The following is an 18,487-nucleotide window of genomic DNA, read 5'->3' as shown; positions in this document are numbered from 1 at the left end:
AAAGAGCAAGAGGTTATGAGGTACAGAGCATTGGATCAGTACCACTGTATCTAACTTGCTTGTTTGCTTCCCTGTGGTTGTTAGACATTTGACTGCTCATTCCATGCAGCACTGGCAGTACACTGCCAAGAATAAACTACTATCAAGCTCAAGCAGTGGAATTTCATTATCAGAAGATCATTAGGGAAAGTTGTAATCAGTTCAATTGGTGTTTTGACTTTTTTTGATATCCAGACCTTTGAAGCTCAGTGTAACTAGAGATGGCACTGTGTAAAAGCACCCAGAGCTCATTCAGCTTCATCACTAGGGGCTGGGGGGAAACCTACAAAGTGGTAATGCTTAAGATCAGAAGAAAGTACACAAACACACATAAAGAAAATATTTAAAAGCATTAGATAAAAGGCTAAAATGCTTTAAAGTTTTTGGAAAAGAGCTTAAAAAAGAGACAGCCTATTAGAAGATTGAGATAAATATATTCTGTTTCTGTTGATCAAAAAGCCACTAAAGATGCCCAAGAAAAAATGTCAAGGATCAAATGGGAGATTCTTTGAAGGAGTAAAAAAAAAACCCAAACAAAAAACCACACAACCCAAAACTAAACCAAATCAAACTTGAAAAACTCACACACAACAAGAAACACCAGCCAAAAAAAAATAATCACAAAATCCATATAGGTTGGGAGACAGCTTTATGAAGTCACGAAAGCAAAACCAGAACTAATGTTTGCAAGTACTGACCAAAAGGAAGCCTTCAAGAAATTCTGTGGGTACACAAATGATGCAATCAATAATTACTATGAAGAGATTCAGCAGGTTTTGCTACTTGAGGCAAAATATTCATCAGTGTGTCAAAAGACAAAAGCCTGCTGCCTACAAAATAGCTTCTGAAAGACTGAAGATGACTGATAAGCTGGAAGATATCCATACTACTGATCAAGTGGACAAACTGAAAAATAGACCCTCTAAAGCACAAACCAATGTCCACAGGAAGATGCTACTCATATAGAAGTAAGGATAAACAAATGTATCATTCATTCTAATCCCTGTGAAGATCCTGAAACCATCACTTCAAGTCAGGCTGCAATAAGAAAAGAATCTTACCAGTATTATCCTTTCCCAGTACACCCACAGATGACACCCGCTTGAATACAAAATGCTGTCACAGCCATTTTTTTCACTCATAAGAGATATGAGCCAGTAAGGAAAGAGGACAGGATGAGCTATGATCTAAAACCATTATGATCAGAGTAATCAAATCAAGATGCTTTTTATTCAGAAACATTAAAACCCAGATAGTTCATCTGCAGCACTAGCTGAACACATCTAGAACACCAGCACCTCATTCCCCTAGCCGTTCGTGCCAGATACGTTTGTGCACTAGAGCTATCTACTTAGGAGCTATATGAACTGGGAGAAACACCAAGAATTACTGACATGCAGAGTGCACAATTCCAACATTTATACACTGCCATAACTTTTTTCCCCATTTACATCTGAAAACACAACCAATTAAGTACTTACCTCTGGCTGAATCGCTTTAAATACAGGGACATCCATTAGTGTTATCTGCCCCTGAAATAAAGAAAAATAATCATAAACTAAGGTCAAAATTAACCTTGCATGTCACTAAGCTGCTGTGCTGCACCAGAACTTCATTTGTTCTGTTTCCTTTTATGATTTGATGTTTATTTTGCAGCTAATTTCAGAGGTTTCAGGTCCTGCATAATCAGAGAATAAAACGTTCCAAACTTTACATTTAATAAAACAAACCAAGATAAATTCTTCCCCTGCAGTTACGTATGCAAGTCAGAGCCTGAACTCCAGAACACTATGTAAGAAGCTATCCAAGACTACAAGGAACTGGCCTCAGTTGCTCAAGTGCAGTTTCTCTTCATGTGAGTCTTAGTGTAGGTGTTACACAACTCCATGGAAACATCCCTAACACTTTTCAATCAATACTTGAACCATATTTGAATAACTAAGCTAAGAAATTACTCTGCTGCACAGAAGCAGTTCAACAGCCATCTTGTTTCCAGCAGGTCAGAACCACTAAGAACACTTTCATTCTGGGATGTCTCTGAAAAGGGGAATTCACAGAGTCAAACACCAAGTTTTGCATTTTGAAGCACGTTCATGGAGCTTTATCTCAACCACACAATTTAGGATTGCTGCCTGCCTTTGCATCCAAAAGCAAAAGAGCTGACATTCCAGAGTATGCAGGTAGCCCAGAAACACCAGTGCTATCCACATTAGATACCACAAACAGGCTCTTAACAATGAATCTGGAGATGTTGTTCTCATTCCTCACATGTGAGCTGCTTCATTCCCATTTCTCTGAGGATGACAGTTTCCCCACTTTGCACACTGTGTGCTACACACTGACAGGTTTGTGACTATCACAAATCACAACCACCATTGAATGCCATTGTTAGATATCTGAATAGCTTTTCAAAGTCAACCTTCAAGAAGAATTTTAACTAGGATACTCTGTTAAGAAAGCAGCACTTGTCCTACTGAGATGAGAAGTGATGTGTTTTGCCAAAGAACTAAATCTGCATTTTGTAGTACATCTCCTTGACCTCTACATCTATTTTTAGATAGGAATCCTGGCAACCAAACATGAGTATAAAAAAATTATACAATCCAGTCCCAGCTTTCACAACCAGCTGAGCACAATCACCAGGTATTTTGTAGTACAACATGATAGAAGTACCAAGCTCTGTCTGTGTTTCCTTTTTATAAACTTTTTTTCCCCTGGGCTCTGCTTTAGTCAGCTGCTCCTTCTTCTGAACAATGTTCTACAGCTACACAAGATTTCTTCTAGTACAGAGTTAAACTGAGATTAAAACCAGACCCATTTAACTGAATTTACATACCCAACTACAAACCAACACTCACAAAACAGTGCAGTTCCAGCATTTCTGCAGCAAACTGTTATACAAACAAAACATCCTTGTCCTATAACCAAAAGGACCAACACTTACCTGAAGCATGATTTGTACCTATTCTTCAACAGCATCCACAAACTACTAAAATGCCATCTAAAATATATATCCTTGAGGTGTCATTTTAACATCTGTTAAAATAATTAACCTGTCAGCTGCACCATCTGTCTCAACACAATATATTATAGGGTACCTAAAACGTTTAGATGAAATCAAAGAGATCAGTCAGATATATCCCCCCCCCAACCTGGTTTGTTTTAAGCAGCAGCATTTAGCAAGAAAGGAAATTCAGGAATATAGTAGGCCAAAGTACTTTGTCTTCAGTGTAACTTCTCTATTCCCTTGTAGCCATAGCAACTGCAAAACAAACAGATAACAAACTTTTGCCAAAGACAAAAGATGCTTTTCAAATGGAAAGCAATCTTGCTAACTGAAACTGTTCTGCTCTTTTTATGATGAAGCCTATGAGAACAAATCTTGAAGGAATGAAAATGGTTTATTTTCCTAAAATTAAACTCTTCTAGCATCATTTTTTAGCCCATCAAGGTCCAAAATATGGAAATCTTCACACAAAGTCCTTTTTTTTAAAGGGGTAGTTGCAGGGAGACCTTATTACTCTTCACCTGAAGGGAGGTTGGAGCAAGGATAGGGACAGCCTATTCTTGATGACAAGTGAAAGGACTAAAGAAAATGGTTTTAAGCTGTAGCAGGGGAAGTTCAAGATGGGTATTAGGAAATATTTCTTCACTGAGTTTTCAAACATTGAAATGGTTTGCAGAGGGCAGTTGTATAGTCACCATTCCTGGGGGTGTTCAAGCCATATGTGGACCTGGCAGGCAGGGACACGGTTTAGTGCTGACCTTTCACTGCTTGGTCAAGGGTTAGACTGGATGATCCTTGAGGTCTCTTCCAATCAGATATATTCTGTGATTCTGTGATCTTGCCACAAAAAGTCAGTCTGGGTGAGGGAGTACACCCAGAGAACAGAAACTATTCCAATAGTGGTTAATAAAACCCATTTTATAGTGTATTAGACCAATAGCGTAACTTCACACCAGAATTCACCTATCAAAATACATTTTGAAATGGAGACATTACACAGGTGTATTAACACTGAAAAACCACACAAATGCCAAAATTCAAGATGAATGTTCATTACTAAACAGATGTGAAGTTGCTATTAAGTAAATTATTAAAAAGCTAAGTCTGAGAACATTATAAACCTCTTTCTTCTGGTATCACACACAAGCAGGCTGCTTCTTTCTTGCTTGTTTTTTTCCATCTTGCTGCTTTCACTAAAAGCCATGTCCATCTTCATGACACTGTGCCACATCATCACTTGTTCTAGGAAGGCTCCTTTCTTAGAGAGTTAACAATTTCTCCATTAGGAGTTCAAGCACTTCAGTTGCTCACAGTTCAAAGAGGTAAGCAACTGATAGCTGATGGATACCAAGCCATTTGGGTTTGTAGGCAGGATGCTGTACCTCTATAAGAGGCTTAAAATACATTTGACAAAGCAAAATTTTTTAAACATTAATTTATAGGACTAAGCACTTAAGTGATTTTTTTTTACCCTTTTAAAGGTGCTTGTTCCCTGCAGAGTCAAAAACTGAAGGGCTGGCATTCTAATGACAAGCACATGAATTGGCACAAGTCTGCAAATAAGATTTATGTTAGATCCCATGGTTCAACACTAACAGCAAACTCTTCTACTGTCATCGATCACATCAAGGGGAATTTAAATCCCAATAAACAAAGCCACTGGTTTGGTTTCTGCAGTGGATGAGATACAATGCCTGAACTTTCCTTACTCCAGCTCTTTAACCCAGCTAATAGAAACACCTGGAGAGTTCTCTCCCCTAAACTTAGTTTGAATATTAAAACCTTCAACCCCAAATTTGAAGAGTTCACATTGATTTGTTACATGAAGCAAGCCAATCATAACCTCTCTGGGTTTCGAGTTGTGACCTGCATAGATAAAAAATTTCATTTGCACTGCAAAGCTGTGAACTTCTTACTTAAATACTCTGATTACACAAAGATGGGTAAACTTGATCTTTTCTGCTGTTCCAGAAGTGATCTGTCCATCAATTTTGTTCATGCATTAAGGTACCTCTTCATAGCTCAGGCAATGAAAGAAATGAATGGAAGTTTTGTGTTTGTCTGCCCTAGATAACAGTTCAAAACATGATTGGAAGAGATGTGTTTTTAATGTACAGCTCTATGAGGAGAGGCTGAGGGAGCTGGGGTTATTTAGCCTGGAGAAGAGGAGGCTCAGGGATGATCTCACTGCTGTCTACAACTACCTGAAGGGAAGCTGTAGCCAGGTGGGGTTGGGCTCTTCTGCCAGGCAAGCAGCAACAGAAGAAGGGGACATAGACTCAAGTTGTGTCAGGGGAGGTCTAGGCTGGATGTTAGGAGGAAATTCTTCATGGAGAGAGTGACTGGCATTGGAATGGGCTGCCCAGGGAGGTGGTGGAGTCACTGTCCTTGGAGGTGTTCAAGACAACCAGATGGGGCACTTAGGGCCATGGTCTGGTTGATTGGCCAGAGCTGGGTGCTAGGTTGGACTGGATGATCTTGGAGGTCTCTTCCAACCTGGTTGATTCTATGATTCTACTATTTTATATATATCCCAATTATCAACCACTTGAACTTGACAAGAAAAAAAATCTTTAAAAAACCAAAACAAAACTGTGCAAGATCATCTTGCAAATAACACACTGCAAGTGTAGCTGGAAGTTCGATTTCTCCCTCCTTGAATAGCCATGGGAGCTTTTACATGTGGTAGAAAGACCTTGCCTAGATACAGCCCTCAACAGCCAAATTTAAACATATTTTAGCTCTCCTGGGTGTTGAGATGTTGGGCTTGTTAACAATTAAGTACTTCAAGACACTAAACTATTACCATACATACAGAGAGATTTACCCTTCAGAGGGACATGTGCCAGGTTAGAAATCTTACATCCATAGTAAGAACCACATTTCAGTCTGCTGCTGCTTTGAGGAACATGGAGGAACTCGGCAAAATGCTTGAATATTCCCTAAATCTGCCTCTGTCCTGTGAACATATACAGACTACCCTCCCACCAGAACTCCCTTAAGAACTTCCAGTTGCAGTTAACACCACTGCATCAAGCTCCTCTCCACACTCCTGTATGAGAGTTGCCATGTGATCTGGGCTATAATCCCACCTTTGTAGCCTCTAGACCTTTGCAAGCATGAATTCTTTCTATCAGGCTACTTGTACTCCAGGTTTTCCTGCCACATACCTATGGAAAGGACAGTGCACTTTCCAGAGAGACAGAGATCCTCAGTAGGAAAAGAAAAACTGAGTTTCTGTCTGAGATGAAAAAAAAATTAAAGCCTACATTTTGGTTACTGAAGACTACTGCCATCATCTGATTTTCCTTGAAGCCATGTTGGTTGAAGCAGCACTTCATAAATTGCTTCTTAATCTGAATTTTTAGAAGGAATTATATTTAAGCCTTCCAACTTGGCTTAGCACTGTCTCTCCAGGCTGCCAGAATACTTTTTCTCACTGAAAAAATAGCTAAGCCTCTGTTAAGCACTGCATCAGGAGAGTAGTTCTGCTGCCCAAAATGAACACTGGGATATTAAAGTTCCTGTGTTGAAACTCTTACTTGTTTTCTCACAAAGTCCACTCCAAAACTGTTATCATTAATAGGTCCTCCATACACTGAAGTTGCTGCTTCTTATTCTCATCGGGAAGATACTTATTCTCTAACATTCTTCTGTAAGATAAAGTTAACAGGGAGATGTGCAAGCAGGAGTCCTTTTTCATCCAAAGCTCCTAGGGCCCAGTACTCCACTCAAACTGCTCTCAGATGCAGTGGACAGACTTGCCTCAAACTCCCTAAATCTACCAACAACCAGCCTCAGGAGAGGCCAAAACCAACACTTCTGCCAGGAGCAATGTAGCACAACTCGCACCAGTAGCTGCACAGGAACTCACAGAGGGGAGACCATGAATCTGCCAGAGTCCTGCATAAGACAGAAAGTACTGAGGTGAACCTTAGGCCAGTTTAAGTTAGTTTTGTTCTGCCTGAAGGGGCAAAAAAAAAGAGTTTGTTGAACACTGTAAGCCTCAAGACCCATTTCTGCATTTTTCTTACACAAGGCTGTTCCAGAGCTCTTTGGACTCACTCCCTCTATCAAACACACTCTTTATGCTCTTTTTTTCAGATACAGATAATTTGATATTTAAGAGTTGTAAAGACATCTCTGAGAAAAATTCCTTGTTTCCAAAATCAGCAATTCTTCTTCCCAGAATCCAACTGACGAGGCTTAACCAGATTCAAAAAGAAATATGTGGCCATCTCAGTGTGAGCTTACTTGATAGTGCTTTCAGATACCAGGGCAAAGCAAGGAAGAATCCCTCTTAGATAACTAGGTGGAAAAAAAATAAAAGGCAATGGATTTATACAGCTGCCCTTCCCTTAATTCTGCCTCAAATATTTACACCACTGTGGTGAAGGTGAAGCATAAAATGGAAAAGTGAGTCAAAAAAAGTAATAAACTGTCAAATAATTAAACAGTAGCAGTCTAAGGAATACAAATTTACTGTAAAGGAAAAAATAAATATTTCTTCAACCTGAGGCTCGCCAGCATCCTAATTTGGAGCCCACGTCCTCAAGAATTTGCCTTCTTTCTTTCAGTCTCCCCAGCCCCTCCCTTTCTGCTGCCACTGCACCATTAACATATCCCTCCCCCACAAATATTGTGCCCTGTATGCTGGAAACCACACTTCTCCCTCCAACAAAAATGGGCAGTATTCACTGCCACCGTGTCCACCCTGTGCACACAGCCACTCCATCGGCAGGGCCAGACACCGGTGGGTAATCCTGGCACCAATGCCTCCTGTGGCTTTAGCCTTTCAATGAAGAAATGAGCAGTGAGAAGCCTGAAAGCAGGAGTATAAAACAGAGACAGCTTCCTTATTGGTTGCAGGTAAAAAGCTGTCTGTAGAATCCTCCTGTAGAAGACAGATGTGTCTCACTGCATGCTCACTGAACAGGATTCTTTCTCCTAAACATGCATGAAACTTGCAGGCATTCAATAGGTCCCCTGGAAATGTTGTTTTTTTTTTGGTTGAAGGGGGATAAAGCAAATTGTAAATTTCCAACGCAGCAAGATCTCACCTGCCTCAGCCATAACTTGAGCCTCTCTAAAGCAGCATTCAAGCCTACAAAGAACTTAAACCAAGCTGTTGGTAGCAACATCCAACTGGACTATTACATACAGCACAGCCATGATTTCTAATCTATTCAAACTAGTCCCTGGGAAGGGTTAGTATATTTTTGCAGGACAGTTAGTATGAGACTGGACCATTACAAGAAACAGCACACATCAGCTGTGCATTCAGGAGAGTGTTAGATGGCTGCCAAAGGAAGAATATGGAAATGAAATCACAAGAATTATTTACACTTGGGCTTCTCCTTGGCTTGGTAACCAGATTCTCAAAAATACAAGACTACAAGCAATAGCTTCTGTACTTCAGCTTGTCTCTCACCCACTAACTGACTAAACAGATCCAGTTGTGAAGTAATGATCTCTAACTTGGTTGAAACTGAAAAGACATCTGTGTGTCTCATATTGATACACATTCACTAGCATGAATCTTATCCCAGGATCTCTCAAACTAAAGTGTCTTCCAGATTTTTGCTCTTCTTTCTCCAGGATAGTTGTAATTGTCCCATCTGTACACACTGATCCATTTTAGTCAAAATGCAACTTATCATGGGAGGTACAAGATGAGACTTCCCAACGCTGATACTGACTTTACCAGCTAACCCTCATCTTTATGCTACCTATAAACTGGAATTGATTTGATTCAATCCAAGCTTTCCTATCCAGTAGATAGCTAAGTAGCTCTTGTGCAGCAACTCACTTTTATTGATATCGCCACTAATCTTTTATCTGCATGAATAAGCTACTTGAACAGCTCACAAATTATTTCCTCAGTTTACCATTAAGAGTAAATTTGGTATAGAACAGTTTTTATTCTGCAGTAGGTAATAGAACTCAGCATCCACTAAACCACGGATGTCAGCAGCCTGCACTGCACCCAGTTTACAAGAGCTGTCACTGAACTACAAGCTTGCTAATGCACTGAAAAAGACACTGATAGTATATTCATGTCCAATCTGTGAGGCACATACCCACTGTTGTCACAAAAACTCTACTAACAGAGTATTGTGTTCTCATCAGTGCTGGTACCCCTAAGAGTCTGGCTATATAGCATCACTCTGGTAGCCTTCACATCACAACTGAAACTAAGATGATTTTATACTTTTCTGTAATAACAGGACTAAAACCATGGATAAGGAGGATATGCCAAATAAAATAAAAAGCAAGTGTAAAGGTCAAAGGTACTTTGCCTCCCAGGCACCTCAGGTTTTGGCAAATTTCCTTATTTCTACACTGCTGGTTTGTGCTAGAATTTCTTTCTCTGGTTGTCCTGCTTGTACATACTGGGTAATGCAAGAGAATGGTGAAATCCAGTGTACTGCACTGAGAAGCTTTAATTTAATCTCTCTCAGCTAAGGTTAGAGTGTACAATGCAAGTTGTTAGGAGTTTTCTGTTCTAGGTGCTACCTGGCATCCAATGAAAGAATCTACAAGAGAATCTACAGTCTGTGAGCATGAACCCAGTGTCACCTGGGAATCCCTGTTCTCATCTCATCTGTGAGGACACAAAATGTTTGCTGTTTTCTGAGCTTTCAAATCCTCTACATCCAAGATAGCTGGAATGAAGTGTGAACTGAACTTGTAATATTCATTAATGTAAATATTGGTTTAGATTAGACAGATAGTCCTCAGCAAAACACTGAGTGAGAGAGCATTGGAATGTGCTGATTTTAAGCTAACTGGAACATTACACTGAGACAAATTAAATTCTTAGCTGTGAGAAGAAAAGCAACAGTGACCTATAGCATTCATTCTTCTCCTGAGAGAAGCAAGTAGTCAAAACATAAAACACTCACTTCTCACACACCTCCCAGTTCTCAGTTCTTCTTCTCTCTGGCAGTCTGTGTGGTTGCATCTGTCTTAACTCTTTAATCCAACCTAACTCTTTTTCCTCTAACCATCTTGTCATCCTTTTGACATCTCACCTCAGATCTGGATTAATTGGTTATTTCTGGGATAGTTCTGAATTGATCTGGTTATTTCTGAAGGGAAGGAAAGAGGGGGAAGAAGGGAGGAGTTTGGGTTGGGAGCCTCCTGGCAGTCTGACTATTTCAGGAGAAATTTTGTGTTTCTGTATTACTTTTAACTTGTATATAACTGTAAATATTTGTGTATATTGTATATATATATATATATATGCTTGTAAACTGTGTTAAACTGTAAATATAGCTTCCTTAACTTCCAGATGACTGAGTCTAGTCTAGTGAACTCATGGTGGGGGGAGGGGTAGATAACTCCCAAACCATCACACTACAACATTAAGCAAGAATTAGAAGACAGCATTCAAAGCAATCTCTACTGGAAGAGCTGATAAAGGTACCTAGGGAAACAAACATTAACAGAGAAGTGAAGCTGTGTACATAAACACTGAAAAAGAAGTTAAATTAATTATAACCTTGCCGAAGGGCTAATCACTGACTACCAGTAATTTTGCTCAATTGTTCAGAATTCTGTCTGTAAGATACTTCAGATCCATTTCTGAGAAATGAAACATGAGATAAAGAACTAGATCCTTTAAAAAGCAAGATTTTTTTTTTTGGGAATTGAGAAAACAACAAAATTCTGTGAGGCAGTATAAACCAAAAATAAAACCACAGGTTTGTAATTGCAATGTGAAATGCTTCACTAAAGGATTCCTGTTTGAGAGTAGAACTCTGCTGCTTCCATAATACACCTCAAACTGGGTAGACCCACTGCATTTTAATAAAGATTTTCATCTAAGCAGGAGTTAAAGTAGACAATGCTTAGAACACCCATGAAAATTAAAGGTTCTGCACATGAGAGTTCAAGAATTAGACAACAGAACAAAAGGATTATGAAATATGATACAAAGCTCCTTTGCATATTTTGCTGTCCAGGAGAGTGAGAGCAAACCCACAGAGAGCAAGTTATCTATTCTGCTGCACAACAGCATTTGCCACTTGCTAAACAGCAAAGCCATTCGAAGGATCTTGTAGCTATTCTGGCCTGAATGCATCATTCCACTTGAATTCATGCCTCTAGGCCCAAAATGCCTAAGCATTGATTGCTTTTATGTAGAAAAGAAGTCAGATTGAATTGAAAGGACAGCCAGCTCCAAAACATCTTCCCATGAAAAGCAGGTGATGCATTACCCAGCTGTTCCTGACAACAGAGCAAGGAAGAGGCCTGAAGCACATGACTTGAACCTCACTCAGGAAATACCTCATTAACTACCAAAGAGCAATTTAATGTGTGTTGACCACTTCCTAATCCAGATACTTTAAATTATCAGTATGTTCATTGAAATCAATTTAGTCATTAATAATTAACTCAAATATATGTTACCAGTTACAAAACAGAACAAAGTTTATGGGCCTACTTAGTGATATGTACTAGCATGCATCGATAATCTCCCCAAGACAACTCATTATGAGTCTCACCACTTGAATTACAAATGCAGCAAGAGTGAGACTTTGTTAGCAGTCCTTCTGGTAACAACCCTGAATCACTCAGAGGGACCAGCTGTCATCTTACCCTCTACAAGTAAGGTAAAAAAAAAAAGCTACTTTTAAAAGTAACTCAGTGTTTTAAAGATCTCGACTGATTTGTTCTTGGTTCTAAAGGATACTCATTATCCAGTACCACTGCACCTAAAGAAAGAAAGCACTCCCTAGATGTAAGAACTGGCAGAGGTAAAAATTCAAACATCTCCAGAAAACACAAATTCAGACCAAGTAGATTCTTGCAACTACAATATGCATGTCAGAAGTAAGATGCATCATCTAGATTTAAGAACCTTTTGGTCTGTGTTAGATGTAAAAGTGTGAAAAATGCCTGGAGTCCAAAATGATCACTTAACATTAAATGGGCAATGAAGAACTCAAGTGCAGGATACATTTTTGAAACCTATGGATGACAGAAGTCAGGCAAAAAAATCTCTGTAGAAATAGGGGAGCAGAGAATAAGTTGCCAAGAAGATTCACTCAAAAATTACTGAAACTGCTTACCGCATATTCCTCTGGAGTAACCTTTAGAACATCAAACACCACTGCATCAAAGCTCTTCTTCAGCTCAGATGAACCTTTGTCACTCAAGGATTCAGAGCTGCTACTCTTCTGGAGAGACAAACAAACAAAAAAAACCCAGGACTGATATTTTGGTTCTGTCCTTTTGTGCTTTTTACACTCTCAAAAGGAAAATTTCTGTTTAAGCATCACTCTTTACAGAATTCTTCTATTGGGCAAATTACCAATTAAGAGTCTGTCAGAGAACATACTGTCTCCTGACAAAGACTGCTACAATCAAAGACTCTCAAATGGACTCCAATGGATTTTAAAGGTGTTCCTCAACACATAAGTTATATTTCAACATGTATATTTCAACATTTCAGTTTTATTGACAGAAAAGTTAATAAAACCAGTAATAATAGCAGTGCAGCCACGCTGAATTTCAAACACAAAAATACCATTATGGTGAAGAAAAAGACAAGGTCTGCCTCAAAGGAAAAGTTAACATGAAAGAGCAGTATCAATCTTTTCCTGTTGCTCTTAGAAGCATTAAAACATTTGTAGATGACACTAAGTTTGGCAGGAATGTTGATCTGCTTGAGGGTAGAAAGGCTCTACAGAGGGACCTGGACAGGCAGAATTGGTAGGCTAAGGCTGACGGGACAAGGTTCAACAGTGCCAAGTGCTGGGTTCTGCACTTGGGTCACAACAACCCTGTTAACACTCCAGGCTTGAACAGCTGGAAAGCTGCCCAGTGGAGAAAGACCTAGGAGTGTCAGTTCACAGATGGCTGAATATGAGCCAGCAGTATGCCCAGGTGGCCAAGACGGCAGAGAGCATCCTGGCTTGTATCAGCAATAGTGTAGCCAGCAAGACTACAGCTTTGATTGTCCTCCTGTATTCTGTGCTGGTGTGGCCACATCTTGAGTACTGTGTTCAGTTTTGGGCTCCTCACTGCAAGGAATTGCTGGGGTGGGTCTAGGGAAGGGCAATGAAGCTGATGAAAGCAGTAAGTATGAGGCATGTGGATAAAACCCACATGAAGGACTACAGTTGCTGCACCATATTTCAGGTTGCTTCTTCACCAAGCAATACACTTGCCTGAAGCACAGTATGGTCCTGCATACTTCAGCAACAGCATAGCATTGATGTAAGAATTAATAGAGTTCCTGCAACTAATAATCTGGAGAGAATCAAGATAAAGAAAACTAGCATTGCTGCACAGAGTGCCAGCTCACCTGTGGCAAAACACAATGAGCACAAACCAAGGCCTGCCTCGTCTTACGCCTCTGACTGCAATATATACTGAAGACAGTTATTCAGTTTCTTTCATCTCAGTACTTAAAAGCACTAACAAAATCAAAATACAGAACAGAACTTAAAGAGGGAGACTGTCTTGCAAGTTTGGGGTGGGAACCTCCCCCCCCCAACAGCAAAAAACCCAAACAAAAAAAACACAGCAAAACAACACAACAACAACAACCCAAACCAAACAAGCAAAACTCCACAAAGCCAAAACCTACCAGACCTTGTTGCAAGCCCTCCAACACTACTAGGAGTTTAGGAATCAGTCACAGTTCCTGATAGCTGTTCATACTGTCCCAGCAAAAAGAACTCAAAGCTCTCGTATTAACTTCATCCTGTCCCTTCTTTTCCTTCAAAAGTAGATGACAAATCTACTAATACTAACTTTAAAATAAGAGCCATCAGCACAAGAGGCCACTTTCCACTGCTTGGCTGATAAAAATGCTCTGAACTTATGAGCCATTCATTTCTAGAGGACAAAAACTTTGGTGAGCAGGAAGGGATCCACATCAATGCCTGAATGTAGTCCAAGAGAAAAAGAGAACAACCTTATTTCAGTGCTACTGTGTCAAGCTGCCTATGACACACACACTCCAAGTACCTGTCAAAGAAAAGAACATTTCTCACCGGCCATGCCAGCACAGCTTATTGCCCTAAAAGCATCCATTATTGTTAAAACTAGAGAAGAAAAGCTTCTTTTGTCTGGATGTGATGAAGGAGAACATAAAAAACATGGCTTTGGCTAAGGCAAGGCTGTAAATGCTTGCTCACGCTTTATTTTGGTATATAAAGGTCAGAACTTTCAAGTTATTCACATGTGAAATGGAGGCATATAAAACCAAAACACAAAATCAGCATCTCCTGCACCAGCTCTGTTAAAAGAAAAGCTTACTTTTGGGTGCATGTTTTAAAAACCAGAGTACTTATGGTCTTAGGTACCCATTAAGTGAGTTTTGCAATCCTTACCTCCGAAGCAGTAGCTGCAATATTAACACTGCTGGACTGCCCGTTCATTAGGTCCATACTGCCCACACCATCAATTTTTGGACCTACATTTACAGCAGCAGGATCATCTCCAAGGCAACTGAATAACCATTCCTGCAAAAACAAAAAACAAAAAAAAAAATCAGGAACCATTTCACTCATCTGTTTTAAACAAAATTCAGTACCTAAAATCTGTAACAAAAAAACCTGAAGACTTTCTAAATGTTTACACCACTTTGAGGTCCAACCCTTGGTCTAAAGTTACCTATTTAAGAATGACATAACAGAAGGTTCCACTCTGATCTGTTACTTACTGGCAAGATAAACTTTCATATACTTTTCTCTACACCAGGTATCAATATAGATGCATTAACCCTAACTTAAAGGTAGCCCTGCAGCATCAGTTCATGTATGATCCTTTTCTTTTGATCACCAACTTTTAAAAGTATATTCCAGGTGTTAAGCTTGTAAGACAATGTCTTACAAGCAGTTGCCCAGTATTTTCCCATCTTACATGCCTATTCACCAGCTTCAAGGGAAAAGTATCACACAAAAAGCAATTTAAAGATACAAGTGGAATTTAGAATCACAGAATGGTTTCAGTTGGAAGAGACATTTAGGATTTACAAATCCAAATGTTCCCTAACTCTACCAAGTTTGGTGCTAAACCATGTCCCCCAGCACCACATCTTTGTGTCTTTTAAACGTTTTCAGGGACAGGGATTCAATCACCTCCCTAGGGAGTTTGTTCCAGTGTTTGAGAACCCTTTCAGCAAAGAATTTCCCTCTAATATCCAACTTAGTGCAACTTGAGGCCATTTCCTCTTCCATAAACAGTCCTTCACAAATTACTCAAATTGTTTAGCTTAAAACAACAAGAAAAAATAACAAAACACACACAGCCACAAAAACCAAAGCAAACACCAAACCACCAAAATAAAAACAACAAAAATCACAAAACTCCACTAACTTGAAACAGATTCTTGCAAGAATAACTTTAAATACATTTCTCTTTTAAGAAAAAAGGCTGATAAAAATGGAAACCTTAGGTATCCACTACTAAACCAGTAGAACTACCCAATATTATGGTAGAGAGTGCAAATTGGTTTGAGTTTAGTTTTCACGGGATGTTAGTGCCCTCTAGTGTGAAAATGTTTATAAATCAGCTTTCACAGTTCTATGTTTATAACAAGTGTGACTGTTGTGACATTGGCTTTTGGTTTGTGGTTTAATTCAGAACTACTACAGAGTCTGAAAATAAATGGAGAAAGTAAATGACAGGTAAATGAGTAATACCACATGACAAAACAGTATTACAGACTCTCACACTTAAGACGTCTATGTAAAGAAATAGCCTATAAAAGCTCTATCTTCAAGGACCTAAACCGAGTCAGTCAGGTAAACAAGCCTGGAAGGCAGAAAAGTGCTCTATTTAAATAATAAAATATCCTCAAAACAAGCAGCAACTTTAAAGTGCCATCACAGGAACTCAACACAGAAAAGGCAGCAATGGAAAGAGGCAATTTCCAGTCAAAGTTTAGGTACTTAGGGGTATTAATAGTCCCCTCTCATGCTACACTAAGCTGTCCTTCTGAAGTTCTGAGCAACCATCCATATTCTATCCTTTCTGGATTTCATAAAATCATACAATCATTTTGGTTGGAAAAGACCTTAAGATCACTAAGTCCAACCACTGACCTAACACCAGCATGGCCATTAAACCATGTTCCCAAGTGCCATGTCTACACATTTTTTGAACACTTCCAGGGATGGTGACTCTACCACCTCCCTGGGCAGCCTGTTCCAACACCTGACCACTCTTTCAGTAAAGATATTTTTCCTAATAGTCACCCTAAATCTTCCTTGGTGCAACTTGAGGCCATTTCCTCTTATCCTATCATATGATCAGAGGGAGAAGAGACTAACCATCACCTTACTCCAACCTTCTTTCACATAGCTGTAGAGTAATAAAGTCACCCCTCAGTCTCCTTTTCTCCTGAATAAACCACAGCTGCTCCTCAACAGACCTGTTCTCCTTGACCAGCTTTCCTTGCACTTCTCTGGACTCACTCCAGCACCTCAATGCCCTTCTTGAACTGAAGGGCCCCAAACTCAACCCAGTATTTGAGGTGTGGCCTTGCCAGAGCTGAGTGCAGGAGCATGAGCATTCCCTACTCATGCTGGCCACACTACTGATATAAGACAGGATGCTGTTGGCCTCCTTGGCCACCTGGGCACACCACTGGCTCATGTTCAGCATGCTATGAGCCAGCATTTTGTTATAAAACTGATGTGCTGGGAGTATCTCAGTCACAGGACAGAAAATGCCACATTTCACTTCAACATGATACTCCCAGCCCCTAAGCTATAATTAAGACCGTGTTTCCTTCTCTAAAAATACACTTAACTACTCTTTGATTTTAGCTGGAATTGTACTAACAGATCATACAGAAGGAAAAAAAATACCTCATCTTCAGCTTGCAAGTGCCACTGCTGTCCTGTCCTTTCCTATCTCAATTACCCTTCAGATTGTCTCATGTGGAATAATTCCAATTGCTCAGTTCCCCAACGCCTCTTTCCTACAGCCTTTTCATTTACTGAACTGAAAAAAGCAAAGAAATAAAACTCTGATGTGTCATAATTTTCATTTAAGTAATGACAGTAGAGGGCAGAGGTTATTACATCACAAAAAACAGTTCCAGGCCTTTCATACATTCAAAATGGTACATTTGTCACAAAATTAATCACCTTTTCTACTGAACAAAAAGTCGTTACCTTTTTTTCCTTACTACTGTAATTACAAGGAAAACTGACACTTTGCAATTTCATCACACTACAAGGCACATAATTGTATGCTACAAAGCCAGTCTTAAACTAAAGGTTACAAATATGACCCTCACATATAGTTGAGTAGTTCCCCTTGCCCATAGTAATGGAGGGAAACAAGGGGAAGAATTGGGGAAGTAGTGTTTCTGACCAAGGAAAAATTGGAGGGAGAGTTGTGCTGAGATTTGGATGGTGCTATTTGAAAGACATGATGCATATCATAGAAGCCCATGGAGCTGGCAGAGCAGTCTCAGATAAACAAGAGTGAGCTAATTCCTCCATAAGCAACAGGGATAAACCCAGTTTCCTACTGATTAGGCTCACATAAAACACAGGCACCAAGACAGGCCCTAGCAACCTTCCTCCTGTGCCCTGTATTTCCTAATGCATTATCTCAAGCCTTATCCTTGATCCCTTAACAGCTTCAGGTTGCTACCTGTTTTTTTAATCCATTAAGAATTTTGTTTGCATCTGCCTACCCGTTCCAAGTGCCAGCCAGACAGGCACTGTCTGAACACAGCAGGTACTTTTCACCTAACAGCAGGCTGAATGGGATCAGCCAGCCTGGACACTACGTGACAGATTTCCCATCTCAGAGGATTGTACCTGGAGGGTACAGTGGTGGTGCATGCTGATCTGGTTTTCCTTTTCTACCCGGTTACTGACTGTGATGCGAATTGTGACAACTCCGTCCCTTAGTCAAGTATGGTTGAAACTGGCTGCCATGCAGAGAAGAGACTCCTATGAGGCACATAAAAGGTGGATTTTAATATTATTTAAAATAAGTAGAAAATAATTTTGCAAAACTCTGCATGCAAAAGAAATCAAGAGTACAAAATGAAACAGCTGCCAGACAGGCTGTACAAAGCTGTCCCCTCATTTCTCTATCACAATAGTGTGTTTGAATACATTTCTACTTTTCCCCACTTTGTGGAGATACAGTAAATAGTACTGAAAAATTAGTACTGAACTGCTGTATTGTGGCAGAATTAGTACTGAATTGCTGTAAATTATTTATCAGTTCCAGAATTTCCACATTTAAAAGGTACTTTAAAAAAAACTACTTTAGACTTGGGAACGTCAGCACCCCTGCAATAACAAAAAGTCACAGCCAACAACTTCAGTATTATCATTTCAGACAAAAAATGAAGAAATCCTAACAGTGGAATAATGACATCATTTGCTTGTTACACTATCTTCGGCTCAACACCATAATAAGCAGTGAACAGCATCAGAAGGTGACCAACAG

At 39.7% G+C, this 18,487-nt stretch overlaps 1 protein-coding gene across 6 annotated transcripts in view; it reads right to left on the bottom strand.

The window, feature by feature from the left end:
- RALGPS2 (Ral GEF with PH domain and SH3 binding motif 2) overlaps nucleotides 1–18,487 on the bottom strand; it is a 125,163-nt gene that overhangs the window by 82,583 nt on the left and 24,093 nt on the right. For 4 of the 6 annotated variants that reach the window (XM_064148143.1, XM_064148144.1, XM_064148145.1 and 1 more), the window contains 3 exons: nucleotides 14,395–14,526; nucleotides 12,124–12,231; nucleotides 1,521–1,571 (listed from right to left, as the gene is read on the bottom strand). In XM_064148143.1, the coding sequence (XP_064004213.1) occupies nucleotides 1,521–1,571; nucleotides 12,124–12,231; nucleotides 14,395–14,451 (216 nt within the window). In that variant the 5' untranslated portion in view covers nucleotides 14,452–14,526. Of the gene's footprint in view, nucleotides 1–1,520; nucleotides 1,572–12,123; nucleotides 12,232–14,394; nucleotides 14,527–17,844; nucleotides 17,980–18,487 lie in introns of all 6 variants that reach the window. The other 2 variants (XM_064148139.1, XM_064148140.1) reach the window with 1 other exon arrangement.

The sequence above is a fragment of the Pogoniulus pusillus genome, chromosome 8 (genome assembly GCF_015220805.1).
Source record: "Pogoniulus pusillus isolate bPogPus1 chromosome 8, bPogPus1.pri, whole genome shotgun sequence".
NCBI classification, from domain to species: domain Eukaryota; kingdom Metazoa; phylum Chordata; class Aves; order Piciformes; family Lybiidae; genus Pogoniulus; species Pogoniulus pusillus.
Note: the sequence above shows the minus strand (reverse complement) of the source record. Positions and strands in the feature narration are given on the sequence as shown.